The sequence below is a fragment of the Hyaena hyaena genome, unplaced genomic scaffold, assembly GCF_003009895.1.
Source record: "Hyaena hyaena isolate Hyena2069 unplaced genomic scaffold, ASM300989v1 scaffold_24, whole genome shotgun sequence".
NCBI classification, from domain to species: domain Eukaryota; kingdom Metazoa; phylum Chordata; class Mammalia; order Carnivora; family Hyaenidae; genus Hyaena; species Hyaena hyaena.
The window spans coordinates 2,844,217-2,866,322 of NW_024080656.1; the positions used below are offsets into that span (position 1 = coordinate 2,844,217).

A 22,106-nucleotide genomic window follows, 5' to 3' on the forward strand; every position below is an offset into this window, starting at 1 on the left:
AATGGTAATTTTAAATGTCTAGATTATATTTCATTGAGTTGATACAAATTACTGAGGGAGATATAAAAGTTACTGATGGGCTCAATTTGAGTAGGCTATGAATTGGGTTGGTAAAGGAAAATGTTTTAAATCCAAGTAGAAAGATGTTTAAGAATGAAAGTAAAAAAGGGAAAGAAAGAGTGATTTTTTAAGACTACTATTTTAATGAACCCTCCATTTTATGTTACATTTTATTAAAAATTTAGAACTTTCCAGAATATTTTATACCCCAATATTTTATTTCCCTTGTGAAAATCATTTCATAATTATTTCATAATGGCTAAGAATATTATCTTCAAAAGCATACCTTTTATTTAATATTAAGAAAGTACCTGTGTGGCTTATCAGGCTTAAGAGAATTAAGTCCTTGGCTTTAACTTAAATGGAGAGTTGAATGCTATATACCAACCAGTTTGGAAAGTTCTGAAGACCAAGTATTAGTGGTGAGGATCTTTTCTCTGGGAACCCAGTGCTCATACACAGCACACAGTGCCTGCACAGCTCTCTGGCCCTCTGGCGTTTCATCCCCTCCAATCAGTACTCTGTCTGGGTTCTTCAGGTCCTTGATGGCTGTTCCTTCCGCCAAGAACTCAGGGTTGGACAGTACCTAGAATCCCAATGCAAAGCAAAGTTTTAAGCCTAGAATTAACTATGGGTAATTATAAGGAGCAATATTTACATAAGAATACGGTTCTAATGCTTCCTTTTTTTATACCTGTAAATTCAAGTTAGGTTTTGTGTTTGCATCAAATATTCGACGAATACTTTCTGCTGCCCGCACTGGAACTGTGCTTTTCTCAGTCACAATTTTGTACCCATGTGAGTTTTGCACAATGCGTCTGGCACAGGCCTCAATATACTTCAGATCTGCCGCGCGGCCTTTCCCCATTCCATAGGTTTTGGTTGGAGTGTTCACCTGATGAAAGCATATGGGATTATAAACAAAGAATCTGTGAGATATTCAGTGATTTCAAGATAAACCCTGAATCAATTCACTAGTTAAGTGCAAAGCTAATCATCATTAGCTTTAATTTAACCTTCTGTTAGTTCTGGAAATAATATTTTATAAATATAATCACCAGACAGAAGAGTCTGAAGCATCTGGGGAACTCATTCAATAAATTTTTGTTGAGAAGCTACTATATAATAACAGATATCAGGGCAGGCAGGTTGTAAGCTAAGCCCTGGAGATATAAAGATGAATGAGACTGCTCTTGTTCTAAAGGAATTCCCAGTCTGAAATGAAACATAAGTTTTCTTTCCTCTCTTTATTATATGTAATAAATTATTATCCTGGTCTTTGTTTTATTTTATTTTTAATTCTTTTTTTTTTAATTTATTTTTGAAAGAGAGAGAGCACACAGCTGGGGAGGGGCAGAGACAGAGGGAGACGGGATCTGAAGCGGGCTCTGCACTGCCAGCATAGAGCCCAATTGTGCGGCCTGAACTCACAAGCCATGAGATGTGACCTGCGCCAAAGTCAGATGCCCAACCAACTGAACCACCTATGTACAACTATTATCTTGGTCTTAATTTTTAATTAAAAATTTTTAAAAATTCTTATTTATTTATCTTTGTAATTTACATCCAAGATAGTTAATATATATATAGTAATGATTTCAGGAATAGAATTTAGTGATTCATCACTTACATATAACACCCAGTGCTCATTCCAACAAATGTCCTCCTCAATTCTCTTTGTTCATTTAGCCCCTCCCCCTATCCAACACCCCTCCAGCAACCCTCTGTTTGTTCTCTGTATTTAAGAGTCTCTTATGTTTTATCCCTCTCCCTGTTTTATACTATTTTTGCTTCGCTTCCCTTAGGTTCATTTGTTTTGTACTTTAAATTCCACATATGAGTGAAGTCATATGACATTTGTCTTTCTACGACTGACTGACTTCATTTAGCATAATACCCTCCAGTTCCATCCACGTAGTTGCAAATGACAAGATTTCATTCTTCTTGTTTGCTGAATAATACTCCATTATATACATATATCACATCTTCCTTATCCATTCATCCATTGATGGACATTTGGACTCTTCCTATATTTTGGCTATGTTGAGAGCGGTGCTATAAACACTGGGGTGCATGTACCCCTTTGAAACAGCAATCCTATATCCTTTGGATAAACATCTAATAGTGCAATTACTGGGCCATAGGGTAGTTCTATTTTTAATTTTTTGAGGAATCTTCATACTGTGTTCCAGAGTGGCTGCCCCAGTTTGCATTCCCACCAGCAGTGCAAAAGGATTCCTCTCTCTTTGTATCCTCACCAACATCTGTTGTTGCCTGAGTTGTTAATTTTAGCCATTTTGACAGGTGTGAGGTGGTATCTTACTGTGGTTTTAATACGCATTTCCCTGATCATGAGTGATTTTGAAAATTTTTTCATGTATCTGTTAGCCATCTGAGTATCTTCTTTGGAAAAGTGTCTATTCATGCTTTTTTGCCCATTTCTTCATTGGATTCTTTGTTTTCTGGGTGTTGAGTTTGATGTGTTCTTTATAGATTTTGGATACTATTATCCTGGTCTTTTCAACCAAATTTTATTTTTAATTAAAAAAAATTTTTAAATATTCATTTTCAGAGAGAGCACAAACAGGGGAGGGGCAGAAGAAGAGAGAGATTCCCAAGCAAGCCCCACATTGCCAGCATAGAGCCTGACTTGCAGCACAAGCCATGAACTGCAAGATCACAATCTGAACCAAATTCAAGAGTTGGTTGCTCAACCAACTAAGCCACCCAGGTGCCCCAAAACCAAATTTTAAATTCCTTTTCTATCCTCCTTGTTCACAGACCTATATCAATAGCTTTTAAAAACTATTTGCAATATCAAGAAAACAAATGTTTTCTTGACTCATCAAAGCTAGGGGCGCCTGGGTGGCTTAGTCAGTTAAGCGTCCGACTTTCGCTTAGGTCATGATCTCGTGGTTCGTGGGTTTGAGCCCCACGTCGGGCTCTGTGCTGACTGCCAGCTCAGAGCCTGGAGCCTGTTTCAGAGTCTGTGACTCCCTGTCTCTCTGACCCTCCCCTGCTCACGCTGTCTCTCTCTCTCTCTCTCTCCTAGAAATAAATAAAACATTAAAAAAAAACAAAAAACATTTGACTCATCAAAGCTAGACATTATATAGTATCTGTAGGATTTGCGATACTACATAAAGACTATCAAACAGAAAGAAAAATTAACCATTTGCCTAGAGTCTAGGTTTACTTTTGGCTTAACTGTACTATGTAACCTGGGAGACATATGGCTACCTTTGCTTCCATTATGGAAAATGAGGATACTATGCTTTCTAAAATATAGCAAGTGGGTTTGTATAATGCTTTGGGGTAAAAGTCAAAGCACTCTGGAAAGCCTAAAATTCTATACCGGAATAGTTTTTGAACCAGTAGTAACTAGTACCAATTCTCTTCTCTTGACGAGCTTATAACCGAATGGGAGACTAAATAAAGGAAGCAAGCCAAAACAAATCAAAACTTGAAAGCTGTGCTGAGGTGTGAAAAGCAGAACAAAAGTTGTTTAGATGCATGGACCGAATTAGGAAAAGCCCGAGACACAGAAGTCAGGGTGCACCAGAGTATGGGAGGGCCAAGACAGCTAACAGGATAAGATGGAACATGCTAAAGATGAGAGAGGATCAGAGAGAGGATCAGAGACCTTTCCCTGGAAGATGACAACTGCAAACTGATTCATATAAAAACTATCCCTATCTGGAATCTGTCTAAAAATAGCCTGGGGTAGGAGGAAAAGGAGAGAAGTAGTAAACAAAACAAGATCAGCCATGGTAACTGCTGATAATGGACAATGGGTAAATAGGGGTTCATTATATTATTGTCTTCATCTTTTATATAAATTTATTTTCCATAATGAAAAGCATACAACAAATAAATATTTAAAAGCCGATCCAGAGAATAATGGGAACGCAATGAGAGTTATACAGTAATAAATTACCATAATGGGCATATATAGTAATAGCTTGGAAAGATTCAGGTCAGCTCAGGTTAAATCTGCAGAGAGGCAAGTGTAAATTAGCTATCTGGCCAGACCACCCCCTAAGGTGGATTCTATTGCCTGAGAATATTCTTTTTGAAGATTTTTTTTTACAGAAAATTCCCCTATTTTCATTTGAGGCTCTAGTTATCCTACAGTTGGACTAAGATAATTTTTTTTTATTTTTAATGTTTATTTATTTTTGAGAGAAAGAGAGAGAGAGGGAGAGTGAGCAAGTGGAGGAGAGGAAGAGAGACAGGGAGACAAAATCTGAAGTAGGCTCCAGGCTCTGAAATGTCACCACAGAGTCCAACATGGGGCTCAAACTCACAAACCATAAGATCATGACCTGAGCCAAAGTCCGATGTTTGACTGAGCCACCCAGGTGCCCCAAAGATAATTTCTTCATTTTCTCCAAGTACCTAGCTACTCCAAAATCTTTTCTCATTTTCTATGCCTCTACCCTAACTTTCTATAAGCTTAAGTAATGGATGAGTAGGCAAGTCACAGAAGGTACACCAATTTCTCTAAAGTAATTAATGCCAAAAGAGAGATTTAATTCATAACAGTTTTACCAGTGGCTTCATTACTACTTTCTTCTGGAGTTAATATATCTTCATGGTATTTCTTTTGTCTCATCAGCCAGAAAACAACTAATTCAACAACTTAACAATATGCATTATCAATTCAACAACATCTACCTTCTATAGACCCCATGATATTTCTTTCCTTGAGTACATGGAGCTCAGTCAAAGCTTACAACACTGGCTTTCCCTTTGTTATTTAAGGCCCTAAAGGTCTCAAGTCATATAACACCCTAGCTCACCCACAAATTGGTGATTTCTATACCATCACACATAGAATATTTGAGTAAATGGCTACCAGGACAGCAAGAAGTAAAGTACTTGGTTCAAATATTAGATTACCAGAGTTTACTCCTAAGCATTGGTCCTATTTTTTCATTACAAAGGTACAACAGGCTAGTCGTATCATGAACTAAGGTGCCTGTGGACTAGCCTGTAACCTAACCAATCCAAGCCAAGTTCCTAAAAGTTAATTAAAAATGACTTCTGGTGGGATGCATGACTGGCTCAATTGGTACAGCATGTGACTCCTGATCTCAGGGTTGTTAAGTTCAAGCCCCACGTTGGATGTAGGGATTACTTAAACATAAAATCTTAGGGGCATCTGGGTGGCTCAGCCGGTTAAGCATCTGACTCTTGATTTCGGCTCAGGTCAATATCTTACTATTCATAAATCAAGCCCCAAGTTGGACTCGGCACTGATAGCACAGAGCCTGACTAGGATTCTTTCTCCTTCTCTCTCTGCCCCTCCCCAGCACACGGTTGTCCACTCCTTCTCTTTCCCACTCTCAAAATAAATAAACCTAAATGCACACACTCTATCTCTCTTTACAATAAAAATAATAATAATAAAAATGACTTCTGGAACATAATTCAGCTAAAAAGGAGAGTCCCATAAGTTTGCATGCACACTTCACCTGATTCTCTTCACCTCACCTCTACCAAGCAGTGGTTGAAACAAGACATGATGACATACGTACACTATTACCACATGGGCTCACACATTACCAACACTTCCTAACTCTAGATCCCAGACTAGAACCTTCTCCAATTATTTGTTCAGTGATTGGGAATTACGTATTTGACCAGATGATTATGGCGTATAGTGAAGGTTTGGACAAAATGACAACCTAAATTCAACTGGACAACTCTACACTAAGCAATGATAGGGATTAATACCAATGGTTTACTTAAAACACAATAAAACTTGTATATAGACAATAATGCATTAAAACTCACATAGCAAGGGGCACCTAGGGTGGCTCAGTCAGTTAAGTGTCCCACTTTGGCTTAGGTCATGATCTCATGGCTTGTGGGTTTGACCTCTGCCTTGGACTCTGTGCTGACAGCTCAGAGCTTGGAGCCTGCTTCAGATTCTGTGTGTCTCTCTGCTCTTCCCCAGCTCACTCTCTCTCTCTCTCTCTCTCAAAAATAAGTAAACATTAAAAAGAAATTAAAAAAAAACACCTCACAAAGCAAAAGAAAATACTTACAGAAATAAATACAAGATCAGCTTCTTTAATGGCATCATCAATATTGGTAGAAAAAAAAAGATTTTTTCCTCGGCAGGATTCTACCACTTCTTTTAGTCCTGGCTAAAAAGAAAAAAGAAGGAGTTGTACATACAGTTTACCAGTCATATGAAATAACCTAATTATATAGAGTTACATTTTCTAAAAGAGAAAGTTATAATTTATAGGTCTAGACTTGCACTCAAAAAACCTTTGTAGAAAAATCAAAGATCATACACTGACAGCCGTAAGTGTACATTATGCAACATTACTAAATAGAGCAAAATTGACCTTGCCAAAATTAAAGCACCAGATCATTGTTTACCATATGCCTGATTGTTTCATAAAAGTTAACAATTAACTATGTATCAATACATTTATCAAAAAATCCAAGGTCTTTTGTGATTTCAAGCAAACATTTGCTTTTGCATCATTGTTATGAATGCAGATTTTTACCTCCAAGAATTCAGACTATACAACTGGTTGTGAAACAGTCAACATTTACTCTATGCATACATAAGTATATTTTTTTACTAAGTCCTAATGTAAGAAACATTTTCATTGAAAATTTTATTACTTTTCTCATGTAGTTTAACAGAGGGTCTGTTAAGAATACTGAGCTGCACAAAATCACCTAATAAGTATTCTTACCAAAAAAAAAAAAAATCAAAAGAAAACATAAAAAAATCTGATCTAAATCTGATTAGATCAGCCCAATCAGCAAATTCAGACTGAGAATTTCTATAGGATAAACAACCTGGTTTCTTTAACAAGCAAACTGAAGGAAAAAACAGAGAGAGAAAGAGAGATTAAAATATTGTAGTCTTAAAAGACACTTAAGTGATACACAAATCTATGGCAGTGGATGGATCTTACATGGATTCTTATTCAAATAAACTATGGGAAGAAGGACATGTGTAAGCATCTTGAGATTGGGGAGCCTGGCCTGCTCAGTCACAGGGGTGTGTGACTCTTGATCTTGGGGTTGTGAGTTCGAGCCCCATGTTGGGTGGAGAGATTACTTAAATAAATAAAACTTTTAAAAAATTATTGATATTAAGAAATTATTATTAGAGTTTGTAGTAGTAACAATGATGACATGCTTACATTTAGAAACAATTATCTTTTAGAGATATATAATGAAATGATTATGGATGATATTATAAATAATTAGGATGGTGGCAGTTGGGAGAAGTGTTGGCCATGTGGATAAATTGTGGAAACAGAGTGATAAAGCACATGGGGATTCATTATTCTCTCTCCTTCTGTCACATGTTTGAAATTTTCCATAATAAAAAGCACACTAAACAGAACACTCCCAAACCACAGAAGCTTAACTCTTCTTGGGGGAGAATATCCAAACAATATCCACAATATTATGTAAGTGCAGAAAACTATCTATATGGCAAAGAAAAAAAGTCCACTTCAAGGACCATAGGACTAGAGTTATATCTAGAGGCATTAACTTTTCTTCATGGTTCTGAGGCTTTCTAGCATAAGCAATTAAAGGAAGTATAAAATGCAAATTCAGATTTCTACTAGTTTAACTAAAATGTATAACAGGACCAGCAAAATAAATAAACCATGACAGCCATGAATATGGTGTCACCAATCATATTAACCATTCTCTTGGTTATTTTGACTACGTTCTAGGAAATGACAGAAAAAGATTATAGAGTTGGGATTTTTCAGAGAAGAGTGAATTTAGTCCTATATATAATATAATATTATTCTGTTAAAAATCAATGGGATCATTGGAGATCTCCAAAACTGATGTAGAAGTAGTTAATAATATAGGTTCTATCTCTTATTAAATTCATTATGCAATTATCATAATTAGTATTGAGAATTGATAGGGTACTTTTTATGGAAGAACTCAAATATTTTCACAGAGTAAAATTATCTTTCATTTTATTTAGAAAAAATAAAGCAAATTATCCATTTTGCTTTTTAAAAAGTAGTTATTAAATTGTTAAAAAGTTGTCAAAAAAGCAGTGACTATTCACAAAATATGGTAATACAAAGTAAAATGTTTTTTTAATTTATAATGTTTGTTTATTTTGAGAGAGAGAGAGAGAGAGCGTACACCTGTGCGCAAGCAGGGGTGGGGCAGAGAAGGAGAGAGAGAATTCCAAGCAGGCTCAATGCTGTCAGTGCAGAGCCTGACACAGGGCTTGATCCAATGAACTGTGAGATCATGATCTGAGCTGAAATCAAGAGTCGGTTGCTTAACCGACTGAGCCACCCCAGGTGCCCCACAAAATAAAATGTTTTAATGGTTAAATGTTTACACTATCTACTATGCTGTTTTCTGAGTAAACACTTAAGTATCTTATTACCATATTTTATTTGATAGTCATTACTATTTCCTTCTCCAGCAGTAAAAATGTCTGTTTTTTATTCATAGAGTTTTGGCCCATAAATGTAGGCCTATTGGATTAGAAAGAACCACAATAAGCATAAACCCATGGACCCTAAGTATATTTAGCTGGGTTTTCGATGTGACTTGATAGTGTTTTCAACTTTGTCCTATCTGTTCTGAGATTAGTGCTCTGAACCTCCACTATTTCTAAGTCCTTCACCCAACATTACCCCTTCTTTCTTATTCAGATTATTTTGCCTCCTGCTATCAGACAACTGAGATTGCCAATGTATCAGTCACCTTTATTTCACGTCCCTCCAACAAAACTGTCTATACCTTTATCCATCCTCGTTGGCTTCCCTCCAGTCTCCAAGGAAGAGGCTTTCACTAAGCCTCCACTTAGGCTTTTGGTTCGTCCTTTTGCTATCTTTCTAGACTTTCTTCCATCAATTAGCCCCTTTTTTCTTATGCTTTGGCCTTTCCTTCTCTAGGTAATTGGTCTACCTTAGTTTTTATTTATTTATTTATTTATTTTTTTTACAAATAGTTTATTGTCAAATTAGTTTCTACATAACACTCAGTGCTCATCCCCAAAGTGCCCTCCTTCATGCCCATCCTCCCCTTCCCCCCACATCCATCAGTCCTCAGTTTTTGTCAGCATTCAAGAGTCTCTCATGGTTTGCCTCTCTCCCTTTCCCCCACCATTTCCGCCCTTCTTCTCCCCCTTGTTCCTCCGTCAAGTTCCTCCTAATCCTCCTATACGTGCAAACATATGGTATTTGTCCTTCTCTGCCTGACTTATTATGCTCAGCATAACACCCTCAAGGTCCATCCATGTTGCTACACATGGCCAGATTTCATTGTTTCTCATTGCCATGTAGTATTCCATGGTATAGATAAACCACATCTTCTTGATCCATTCGTCCGTTGATGGACACTTAGGCACTTTCCATGTTTTAGCTGGTCTACCTTAGTTTTTAACATGTTCGATCCTTTATCAACCACAGAAAAAAATGTAAATAAATAAAATCACTGCCTTTACCCTGTATTCCTCTCCAGTGCCACACCTTTTTCTACACTGTCACTTTTCACTGTCTCACTTCCTTGATCTCTGATCATTTATAATTGTTCTTGCAAAACTTACAATGATCCTCATAGTACCAAATTTAATGAGTATGTCTCAGTCCTGATTTCTTCTGTATCTGGCAAACTGACAGCTCACTTATTGATTCAGCAAATATTTACTGAGTACTTATTATGTGCTGGTCACTGTGTCATTCATAAGCAAGACATACAGTTGACCTTTGAACAACACAGATTTGAACTGCATCAGTGTGCTTATATGTAAATTTTTTTTCAATAAGTATAGTACCATATTGTCAATGTATTTTCTCTTACGATTTTCTTTTTTAAATGTTTATTTATTTATTGTGAGAGACAGATGGAGAGCAAGCAGGGGAGGCACAGAGAAAGAAGACAGAGAATCCCAAGCAGGCTCCACAGCTGTCAGAGCTGAGCCCAACATAGGGACTGAACACATGAACCATGAGATCGTGACATGAGATCAGGTCATGCTAAGCCAAAGCCAAGAGTCAGACACTTAACTGAATAAGCCACCCAGGTGCCTCTCTTATGATTTTCTTAATAACACTTCCTTTTCTCTAGCTTACTTTAAGAATGCAGTGTATAAGACAGGGTCAACGCCTCTCACCCCCACATTGTTCAAGGGTCAACTGTACATCTTTATGGGAGCTTGCACTACTAAAACTCTTCTGATTTTGGTTCACCTTTGAGGAACTACTCTTCATTGCTTCTCTATGGCATTTTCTTCTCCACCTACCATCAAACATTAGCATTTTCCTGGCTTTTGTCCTGGACTCATGCTCTCTACAGACTCTTCTCGGGAGAGCTCAATTACTCTGATTTCAACTACTACCTGTATATTCCTAACGTTACATTTCCATCCCTGAATCATTTGCCTAAACTTTTGATATATTTCCAACTGCCTACCTCCTGAACATGTCCATTTGGATTTCCCAAAGCCTCTAAACTAAGTAGGACAAAATAGAACTAGCCATTTCATCTCCCACTCTCCTCCACAACGTCCGGCATTCTTGATCTCAACTAATAACACAGTCATGCATCTGCCTTCCAAACTGGGAACCTGGATATTATTCTTGATTTCTTCCTCTCCTTGACCTTTCTTTATATAAAGTATTTTTTTAAGGCTTATTTATATATTTGGGGAGGGAGCAGAGACAGAGAGAAGGAGAGAGAATCCATGCCAACCCCGTAAAGCATGAGTTCATGACTTGAGCCAAAATCAAGAGTCAAATGCTTAACTGACTGAGCCACTCAGGCACTCCCTTCATCCTTCTTTTATGATCAACAATAGAGTCCTATCATTTTTCCTTCTAAATATTTCTCTAATTAGTCTCAGAGTAGATGGAGTGAGGGTAGAACAACTCTCAAGAAGACTGTGTACTCAAAAGGGCATATTAAATGCTATAATTATATATTATAGTATTTCTCTATTAGTGACCATGACATTAGTCACAATTAGGGTCTTCCTGACATGAAAACATGGTATTTACAATGAAAAATCAATGCCACAGATTTTTAGAATTATCCTTGAAAACAAGTATTTATCTGGTTATATAAATGCATTATAGGATACAGATTTATAACAGCAAGTTGATTACAAAAGTGTCCAAGGCTTCTCTGGACATAAAATATTCTTTTGTCTTGTCCAAGGTAGGTAAGTATAAAGTGACAACTAGTAACAACATGTATAAGCTACTCAGTAAAGCAATTAGCACTGTGAATTCCAGCTAAACCTGCCATTTGTTTTTTCTCCTTTTATAATTTTTCCTGTCTGACACTTCACCTAACATTTTACAACTCCAATATGGCCAAGAAAATGTACAGGAAAAGTTAATTTTACAACATAAAATAAAGAAATAAAAATAGAACAAAGGCCTAACATATCTTTGAAAATGTAAAGCTGGGTCATATAGTTCATTCCCCGAGTTGTTGCTTTTTTTTTAAAACACAACTTATAGAAATCATCTTTATTGGGGCGTCTGGGTGGCTTAGTTGGTTAAGCGTCCGACTTTCGCTTAGGTCATGATCTCGCGGTTCGTGGGTTCGAGCCCCGCATCAGGCTCTGTGCTGACTGCCAGCCCAGGGCCTGGAGCCTGTTTCGGAGTCTGTGACTCCCTCTCTCTCTGACCCTCCCCTGCTCACGCTGTCTCTCTCTCTCTCCTAGAAATAAATAAAACATTAAAAAAAAATAAAAAAAATTTTTTAAAAAGAAATCATCTTTATTTTCTGATTTATAAATTCTTTAAGTGAGCATCTTTTAACTGATGTCTATGAAAGCCTGAAGTCATTCACTTGCTAAGAGGAAAATCATTCTACTTGCTAAGACAATTCCTTTTAGAATTTTAAAGTAGCAGTGCCATGTTTTTAAGCACCAAAACCAGTGGGTTTTGGAAAAAAGATTTCATTTATTTTGTAGGCTACACTAAATATTGCAGAACTAAAATAGCTGCTTATGGTATCATCTAATTTTCTGGAATAGACATATTAAAATGACATAAAAGAGGCACCTGGATGGCTAGTCAGTTAAGTGTCTGACTCTTGGTTTTGGCTCAGGTCATGATCTTACAGTTCATGAGATGGAGCCTGGTATGGGGCTCTGCACTGACAGCACAGAGCCTGCTTAGAAGTCTCTCTCTCTCTCTGAGGCAAACCACGAGAGACTCTTGAATGCTGAGAACAAACTGAGGACTGATGGGTGTCGGGGGGAGGCGGGTGACGGGCATGGAGGAGGGCACTTGTGGGGATGAGCACTGAGTGTTATATGGAAACTAACTTGACAATAAACTATTTGTATAAAAAAAAAAAAAGAAGTCTCTCCCTCTCTTTCTGTCCCTCCCCCAATCACATGGGTACTCTTTCTCTCAAAATAAATAAATGGGCTTTTTTTTTTTAAAAAGACATTAAAAATAAGACATTAAAGCCCAAGTAGTTATAATCATTAAACAAAGCCAATACAATTATGAGATTTCAAGGTTTTGCGAACTCAGACATTGCTTCTAATGAGCACAGCGCTAGCTAGACTTTCAGATCCTTTATATTATTTTTAAAGAGATTTAAAGAAGAAAAAAAATGATTTATAAAAAAGGCAAAAAAATAATAAATGCTTGTTTCTTTGTTTATAAAAGACAGGTTATTGGGAAAAAACAAGTACAATATGGAAAAGAAATAATTTTAGATCTTAACTCTCTCAATCTAACTATATATCCCAACTGGATTCAGTGTCAATGTAGAACATACTTTTTTTTTTTTTTTTTAAAGTAGGCTTATGCCAACATAAGCCATCCTTAAGATGAGGAGTCACATGCTCTACCAACTGAGCCAGTCAAGTGCGCCTATATTAAACTTCAAGCACTGAAGTCTCAGGAAGAAGAGTTTCAGATTTCAATTAATGTAAATAATAATATCAACAATAAGAATCTGGCCAGGCAATATGCTTGGCCAACTGATTTTTTGTTTTCCCCAAGAAAAATGTCAAATTCCAATTCGTAATAAATAGTTTATACTTTTTCTAATTCAGGATACCTTTTTTTGTGTTTAAGTAAAACAAATTGTTTTAGGTTTATTTTTGAGGGAGATAGAGCCCACAAGCAAGTGGGGGAGGGGCAGAGAGAGGGAAACACAGAATCTGAACAGATTCCAGGCTTTGAGCTGTCAGCATAGACCCCAACATGTGGCTCAAACTCAAGAACTGTGAAATCATGACCTGAGCTGAAGTCAGACACTTAACTGACTGAGCCACCCAAGTGCCCCTTAAGTAAAATTTTTACTGAAGTAAAACAAAATACATAAAAATGCATATATATTAGTAAAGTGTATAGCTCAATCTTCACAAGTGAACACACCTGTGTAACCATTACCTATATTAAGAATTAAAATACTGGGATGCCTGGGTGGCTAAGTCGGCTGGGCGGCCAACTTCAGCTCAGGTCATGATCTTGCGGTCTGTGGGTTCAAGACCCGCATTGGGCTCTGTGCTGACAGCTCAGAGCCTGGAGCCTGCTTCAGATTCTGTGATTACCTCTCTCTCTGCCTCTCCCCTACTCAAGCTCTGTCCCTCTCTGTCTCAAAAATAAAATAAACGCTAAAAAAAATAAAAAAAAAAAGAATTAGAATATCAACTGTAAATCAGAACCTGCTGGGTGCCCCATGCCCTTCTAGTCACTACCACTGCTCAAAGTACAATCATGCAGAATTCTATAATCAGAGATTAATTTGCTTATATTTGAATTTTATAACCAATGGAATTATATAGTAAGTACTACTTTGTGTCTGGCAACACATTACTTTGGGAGAATTTACCATGTTCTTTATTTTTTTATTATTTTTTAAAGTTTATTTATTTTGAGAAAGTGTGTGTGTGCAAGCAGAACAGGGGCAGAGAAAAAGGGGGTAGAGAGAGAATCCCAAGCAGGCTCTGCACTGTCAGCACAGAGCCCAATGTGGGGCCCTATCTCAGGAACCGTGAGACCATGACCCAAGCTGAAACCAAGGGTCGGACGCTGAACTCACTGAGCCACCCAGGTACCCCAAACCATATTCCTACATGTAGGAGTAGTTTCGCTGACTTTCAGTCCAGAATAGTATTTATTATAGGATTATGCTATAATTTACGTATCCATTCCAATGCTGATTAACACTTAGGCTGTTTCCCATTTGGGGCTATTATAAATAGCACTGTTAATATCTGTGTTTTGGCCAAACATATGTATGTATTTCTAGTGGATATACACCAAAAACAAGTGGATTTGCTGGGTCATCAGACTATGCATATTTTCAGCTTTAGTAAATTCTGCCAAGCAGTTTTGAAAGCTGCTATACCAGTCTACATTCTGACCAGCAATGTATAAAAGTCCAATTGCTCTAAATCCTTGTTGACCCTTAGTATTGTCAGCAGTAATAATTTTGGCCATTCTGATGGGTGCCCTTTGTTTCTGAAGACTAACGTACACTGCTGGCAGAACTGATTACTAATGATTGGATGTAAATATGGGTTTCAGATGACTTGTGGCCCTTTATGGTTATCAGAATTATAAAACTCTTTTATTAAGTTATCTTTCCAAAATGTTTTTAAAATTCCCCAACACCAAATATAGTAGTAATGTTATAACAGGGAAAGAAATGCTACAGCACTAAAGTATTTATAGAACTGTTATGGGTAGTTCATTTGGCAGAAAAACAAAGGGTATAGCACAAACAGAAGGTACAATTCAGAGGTTTGGTTTTTGTCCTAATTTCATTCAGATACGATTAAATCCATGATGTTGGGTAGCTACTACTGTGTGGGTGCTTTTTCATGGATTTCTAGATTTCATATGCCTATAAAGAGACTTCCCTTCCAAAGGACTAGTACATTTAAAGACTATGGTTGATAACAGTCTTACAAATAAAGTTTTCCTGAAGGAAAAAAGGAGAATATATTAATGTTGGGAAGAAAATGCTATCATCAAATTCTCAAATGCTTCTCTCCTAGGTTTCAAAAGCATAATATTCATGAACTCATTTTATAGTCAAATTTTTAAAAATGAGATTCACATAACTTAATAAAATAGAAGCATATTTTCTTAACTATATATTATCTAAATTCACAGAAATTTTGAAATTCCAATTTAAAAAATTTATGATACTAGGTACTAGATATAAAAGATATCATTTATCTAACCACAGTTTACTTGATATATGTACAATAACACCCAAATATAATAGACTTATATGAATATTATAAACACCCACAATTTTATCATTTAATTTTACAGAATACCTTTTTAAAATTTTACTATTTACAATATGGCAACCATATTAACAGACAAAATTAGAAGAAGAAGAAGAGAAGTAAATTACCCATATTCTCCCTGTACTCATACAACCATTATTAATATTCTAATATATTTCCTCCCAGTCATTTTCCCTGGGCATACTTGATGTAACTATAATTGTAACGTCCATAACACTGTGGACCTAGATTTCTCATTTAGTTTCTTCTCAGTTGCAGTCATAGATTTCTACATTAATAGTAATTTATTTAACAAAAACAGTAAGAAAACAAAGAGCATAAGAACAAAGAGTTGTTTAATATGGTTTTACCTCATAAATAGGGAGCGTAGGAGAGTTCCACGCATTGATTCTTGATTCATTGACGTCAACGACTGTTACCCTGATTTCAGGGCACATATGAGCAATGACACTACATGTAGGTCCTCCAACATAGCCCGCACCAATGCAACAAATCTTCTTAATTTCAAACATGATTGAACTAGAAGGAAAGTGGTAAGACTAGTCTACTATTGAAAACAAAATTTAAGGAAATCACACTGCACATTTATCACACTTAATAAAAACTGTCAAGGTGACAGATACCTGGAAATAGTTCTTGCATTCACACTCATTAAGCATTATTAAAACAGTGATAATACATAACATTCTAGTTGGATGATCTAGTTCATTCTCAGCTATACTAGCATAACACATGGAAAAAATATAACTGATATTACTGAAACGCCACAAAGGTTATAATGATCTAATATTTAGAAATTCAAGAAGCAAAATAAAACCTTACTTAGGCCTCTACTACACCAGGGTAACTTTGATCACTGAGGGAAAATTCAAGGGTAAACACATCAATGCAATTCTTGCTTAAATAAATGCTGGTTTACAAAGGTCAGCCTTATGGCAGGTTTAGACTAAAATGACAGATATTAAGAAACATGACATATGATAATATTAGTTGAAAGTCCAGAATTGGCTTCTGTGATCATATTCCCTATACAATTTGGCTTCAGCAGTTTATTTTTAAGTACTTGACAATGATCTTAAACTACATTTCAACTTTAATCAGAAACTATGAAATGGTTAAAGGAAAGTAATTTCTGTAGTTACCAAAGCTGTTACACAGATTTTGATGGGTTTTCAAAAGTCATTTAGGTGAATGGATTCGCACTAATCAAAATGACAAGTTACTGGTTTGTATACAAGAATGTCAGTTAATTCATTATAATGAGAACAAGAACTGTCAAACTGATCAGATTCTTAGAATTTTAGTCTTTGCCAAGACCTCTGGCATTATCTAACCTAACCCATTCACCAATTTCAAGGAGAAGGAAAATGGTAAAAAGAGAGTTTAAGAATTTGTTAGCAGACTCCTGTATGGATCAGAGAAGGCACTATGGAAGGCTGATCTCATTACAATGATGGGCAAGTACAACCCTATCGTAAAAAAAGAAACACAAACCACATAATTAAGATGATCCAAATCCCTTAAGTCTGAATCTATAATCAAACAATTTTTTTTTTTAAATCAAACAATGTTCTGATTGCTAGTTTTCTGGGTAGACTTCCTTTTTGGAAGAGAATGAGCTGAACAACCCATACAAGTTCCTGATCTATATTAAGAAACAACTAATCTGGCTTATAAATCAATCTTCAGGGGTCATGTTGAGCAGATATCAACTCAGAGTCTAATCTTTAATGACCTTTAAAAAACTTTATTTTTTTAAATGTTTATTTATTTTGAGAGAGAGAGAGTGCACGAAAGCACAAGCAGGGGAGGGGAGACAATCCCAATCAGGCTCCATGCCCGGCACAGAGCTGGACGTGGGGCCCAGTCCATGAGATCATGACCTGAGCTGAAATCAAGAGTAGGACACTTGAGCAAGTAGGACACAACCACTGAGTCACCTAAGTGCCCCTAAAAAAAACCTTAAAAAGTAGAAATTTGGTAAAACAGTAAATGTGAGCAAAATCTGGAATCTATTGATTCTACAAAAGAAAGCAGTATTCTTAGTGATATACATACAAAGAACATTTTTAAATTTATTTTTTGCTTTGAATAGGTAATAAATACGTATGGTTCAAATTAAATCGGTATAACAAGGTATACAATAAGAAGCCTCATGTCTACCCCATCCCTATTACTTTGCTACCAACTGCTTTGCTTCCACCAGCAACCCTTTTATTAGTTATTTGTGTCTCCTTCCAGTGTTTCGTATACAGTGCAAGTAAATACAAATATATGTTCTAATAATCCCTTCTTGGGGGTGCCTGGGTGGCTCAGTCCGTTGAGCGTCCAACTTCAGCTCAAGTCATGATCTCACAGTTGGTGAGTTAGAGCCCCGTGTCACACGCTGTGCTGACAGCTCAGAGCCTGGAGCATGCTTCAGATTCTGTGTCTCCCTCCCTCTCTCTCTCAAAAATAAATAAAACATTAAAAAAAATTTTTTTTAATAATCCCTTCTTTCTGAATTTAAGAGGTAGAATACTATATATATACTATCAACACCTGGCTTTTTGAACATAATGTATTCTGAAGACCTATTTCTTCTTTCTTTCTTTAAAAACAGTTAAAACTGAGTAAAAACTCAGCTCTTGGGGAACCTGGGTAGCTCAGTCAATTAAGCATCCAACTTCACCTCAGTTCAGGATCTTGAGGTTTGTGAGTTCAAGCCCCACCTCGGGCTCTCTGCTGTCTGTGCAAAGCCTGCTTCAGATCTGTCCCCATCTCTCTCTGTCCCTCTCCCTCCCACACTCTTGTTTCTCTCTCTCTCTCTATCAAAAATAAATATTTTTTAAAAAGTAACATTGTATTCCATTGTGTGGATGTATTTACTAGGTATTATTAAAACCATGCTAAGTCTGGTAGATTCTATTTATTTATCTATCTATTTATTATTTATTTTTATGTTTGTTTATTTTTGAGAGAGACAGAGCATGAGTGGGGGAGGGCCCAAGAGAGGGAGAGACACAGAATCTGAAGCAAGCTCCAGGCTCTGAGCTATCAGCACAGAGCCTGATGCAGGGCTCAAACCCACAAACCGTGAGATCATGACATGAGCCAAAGTCAGACACCCAACCAATTGAGCCACCCAGGCACCCTGTATTTATTTATTACTTTTTAAGTAGGATCCGTGCCAAATGTGGGGCTTGAACTCATGACCCTGAGATCAAGAGTCACATATCTATTGGGGCGCCTGGGTGGCTCAGTCAGTTAAGCGTCCGACTGCAGCTCAGGTCATGATCTCACGGTTTGTGGGTTCGAGCCCCGCATCGGGTTCTGTGCAGGCAGATCAGAGCCTGCAGCCTGTTTCAGATTCTGTGTCTCCCTCGCTCTCTGCCCCTCCCTCACTCATGCTCTGTCTTTCTCTGTTTCAAAAATAAATAAAAACCATTAAAAAAAAAAAAAGAGTCACATATCTACCAACTGAGTCAGCCAGGTGCCCCTGGCAGATTCTCTCTTTTATAACCTAAATAAATGAGGGTGGGTGGTGTCTGGGTGGCTCAGCTGTTAAGTATCTGACTCTATTTTAGCTCAGGTCACGATCTCATAGTTTGTGAGTTTGAGTCCTGAGTTGGGGCTCTGTGCTGACAGTGAGGATTCTCTCCACACTGTGGGGAGAGAGTGGGATTTTCTCTCCCTCTCTCTCTGCCCTTCCGCTGCTCTCTCTCTCTCTCTCTCTCTCAAAAAAAATAAATAAATAAATTAATTAATTAATAAATAAATAAAAACTTAAAAAAAAGAGTAAGTAGTGTATAGAAAGGAAAGGGAAGCAAGGAAGGACATTCCAGATGAAAAAAAGAAAAAGGAATAAATAAGGACTCATATACAGAAATGAGTCCAAAGAAGTGAGATCTGCCTAGCTGGAATAAATATAAGTATTAAGAAGTGGTAAGAGGTAATAATTGTCTTTTTAATTTTAATATTTTAAGATTATTTATTTGAGAGAGAGAAGCACGTACCAAGGAGGGCAGGGACAGAGAGAGAGAGAGGGAGACAGAGGATCCCAAGTGGGCTCTGTGCTGACAGCAGAGTGCCAGATGCGGGGCTTGAACTCATGAACCGTGAGATCAAAGCCTGAGCCAAAGTCAGATGCTTAACTGACTGAACCATCCAGACTCCCTAATTTTTTTAATTTTTAAGTAATCTCTACATCCAATGTGGGGCTTGAATTTACAACCATGAGATCAAGAGTTGCATGCTCTACTGACTGAGGCAGCCAGGAGCCCGGAGGTAATAACTCTCTTGTAGGGTGGAAATGAATTGAAAGTGGGACTCCAGTGCCCCTTGCAGGGAAGCATGTCCATGACATTAAGGAAGCTATAATTTAACAACTTAAAGTAACATAGTTGAAAGTAGCCATAAAAATCAATGGCATTAGTGCAGATGAAATCTAATAAATTCCACTGAAGGAAAATAAAAAGGAAGATCAACTTGTAACCTGGAAAGATGGAGTTAAGAACAAGAATGACGTGTTTATGGGGCGCCTGGGTGGCTCAGTCGGTTAAGCGTCCGACTTTCGCTTAGGTCATGATCTTGCGGTCCGTGGGTTCGAGCCCCGCGTCGGGCTCTGTGCTGACTGCCAGCTCAGAGCCTGGAGCCTGTTTCAGAGTCTGTGACTCCCTCTCTCTCTGACCCTCCCCTGCTCATGCTGTCTCTCTCTCTCTCTCCTAGAAATAAAAAAAACATTAAAAAAAAATCATTAAAAAAAAAAAAAAGAATGACGTGTTTATTTCAGCACTGTCTAGAGAAAATGACAGAATTTGGAAGTCAGTAGTGTTCTGGTTGCAGAGAGGTGGGGCAAGAATAGGATTTCCCAATGCCTGGGTGTAATGTTCTCCTTAGATTCTTTGCTCTGATTCCACTCTCCCTTATGAATTCAGATTCCCAGGAACCACAACACTAGAAAGGGATGACCCAGATTTGAGACATAAGTATTCCAGGCACTGTAATAAAATTTCCGTACCGTAATACCAAAGTTTCATTCTAGTGTATCCATTAGTCTTTTACGAGTTTAATCATTGTCACTTAACATCTAAAACCTCATTAACTTTGGGTCTGTGGAGGAAAACATAAATCTACCTTCCAGATATGCAAGGCTGAAGATAAAGATCTGAACTGTGATGAATCTAAAGAACCATCACACTGTAACTCCCCTACTGAACAGCTAGCCAGCCTCTCTAATCACAACCAGTATATCTAGAAAACATAAAAAGAATTTCAAAGAATTTTTGGACCAGAGGATGTTTTGGGGTTACCATTTAATTCCATAGCCAAAAGGTTATTAGGGCATTCTGTGCCCTCAATCTCAACCAGAACGGGTTCTGTTAACATTCTTATATAAAGGGTTCTGTTAACATTCTTATATAAACAAAGATTGAATGTCTACATGATGCAACTCCTGGGTTCAAGGAGTTCACAGTTCAATAAGTCACTCCTAGGCTAACAGTTCTTATCTGCTGCTATTACCTCAGCACTTAGAACAGTAGGCTCTCAATAAATACTAATTGAATGAATGAGTAGCTCTCCATAAGAGCCTATTTGAGATGAAGACTGTTATTTGAATATCTTTAGCTCAGATGACTGATCATTGTATCTTTGCTGATATTGTCCAGAAACCTATTATTCTCTGTTTTATGTAGAACTTGAACATGTCTTTCCAGACTTACTTCTCATCCACCTCGATTGCCAGGCTGTATTCACAGCCATACGGCACCTGGGTAAACTATTGATGGACTTATATTATAGAACTGCATTTGTTTTAGGTAACTCTGCATTGGTGTTTCATATGAAGCATGGCTTGTAGATGACAATGGGAAAATTACTAAAGAAGCTAGATGTAGAATCTGTGCAAGTCCCAATTAATTGCCACTTGAAAGTTTCAATAAAATCTTCAATAAACTTTATTATGGAGCTTGATAAAGTGTTACTGATATACTGTGCCCAACACAGATGTCTTCTGATTTCACATTATATTTCTACTTTTGTGAACCTTCTGACCCTCTACTGTGCTGTCAGGGAAATGGGAATGTCTGTTTACTGAATGTGTCGATTTGAAATGAGCTTTTACCTCTCAACAAACCAGACTGTTCCAAAATTACTCATCTAAAATTTTATAAATTCAGATCAATACTTCAACCTAGAAGATGTGGCTAACAAATATTGAAGGTCCTATTACAATCTAAGCTGAATATAATCCCTCCATTCCCACCTCTCTTCAGTATATCCTGCATAATTATCCAGTAGCTAAGGCAATGGATGTTATAGTTGGATACATCAACTTGACACACATCAACCTTAGTCATTTCCAAAAACTAAATACTAACAGATCCAGGGAACATATTTCATCAGTCAGAAAGGCAATGTTAACATTATATCCAAAGGGCATCATATAAAGCTATGAAAGTAAAGAGGGAAGATGAAGTATGCTCATTAGTTACAGGTTTTATGTCCCAGAAAGGAGTACAGCAATGGGAGAAGAAAGGAGATCCTTTGAATCAGGATGGTCTGCCACTTACCTTAAACTAGATGCCGGGTACTAACAAGCACATCTTAGAGCAGACAGTAAGCTCTTTCATTTCCAGAATCCCCCTGAAGAAACAGACCAGACTACTGTTCTCCATTTCTTAGGGGATTTGAAGAAACTCAAAGACTCACTGTGTCTTTGAGGGCAGTCAATGGACAGCTACTCCTCTGTATATCCCTGAAAACCTCCCTAACAGTGAATCCCTCTTTTCTATATACC

General features: G+C 37.2%; 1 protein-coding gene across 3 annotated transcripts in view; it reads right to left on the reverse strand.

Moving 5' to 3' along the window:
* The window catches only part of UGDH (UDP-glucose 6-dehydrogenase), a 35,099-nt gene that overhangs the window by 12,048 nt on the left and 945 nt on the right, over nt 1–22,106 (reverse strand). Inside the window, exons 1-5 of one of the 3 annotated variants that reach the window (XM_039226952.1) lie at nt 21,880–21,927; nt 15,679–15,847; nt 6,114–6,215; nt 755–955; nt 449–646 (exon numbers count right to left, since the gene is read on the reverse strand). In XM_039226952.1, coding sequence (XP_039082883.1) covers nt 449–646; nt 755–955; nt 6,114–6,215; nt 15,679–15,840 — 663 coding nt within the window. In that variant the 5' untranslated portion in view covers nt 15,841–15,847; nt 21,880–21,927. Of the gene's footprint in view, nt 1–448; nt 647–754; nt 956–6,113; nt 6,216–15,678; nt 15,848–21,879; nt 21,928–22,106 lie in introns of those variants that run through there. The other 2 variants (XM_039226951.1, XM_039226953.1) reach the window with 2 other exon arrangements.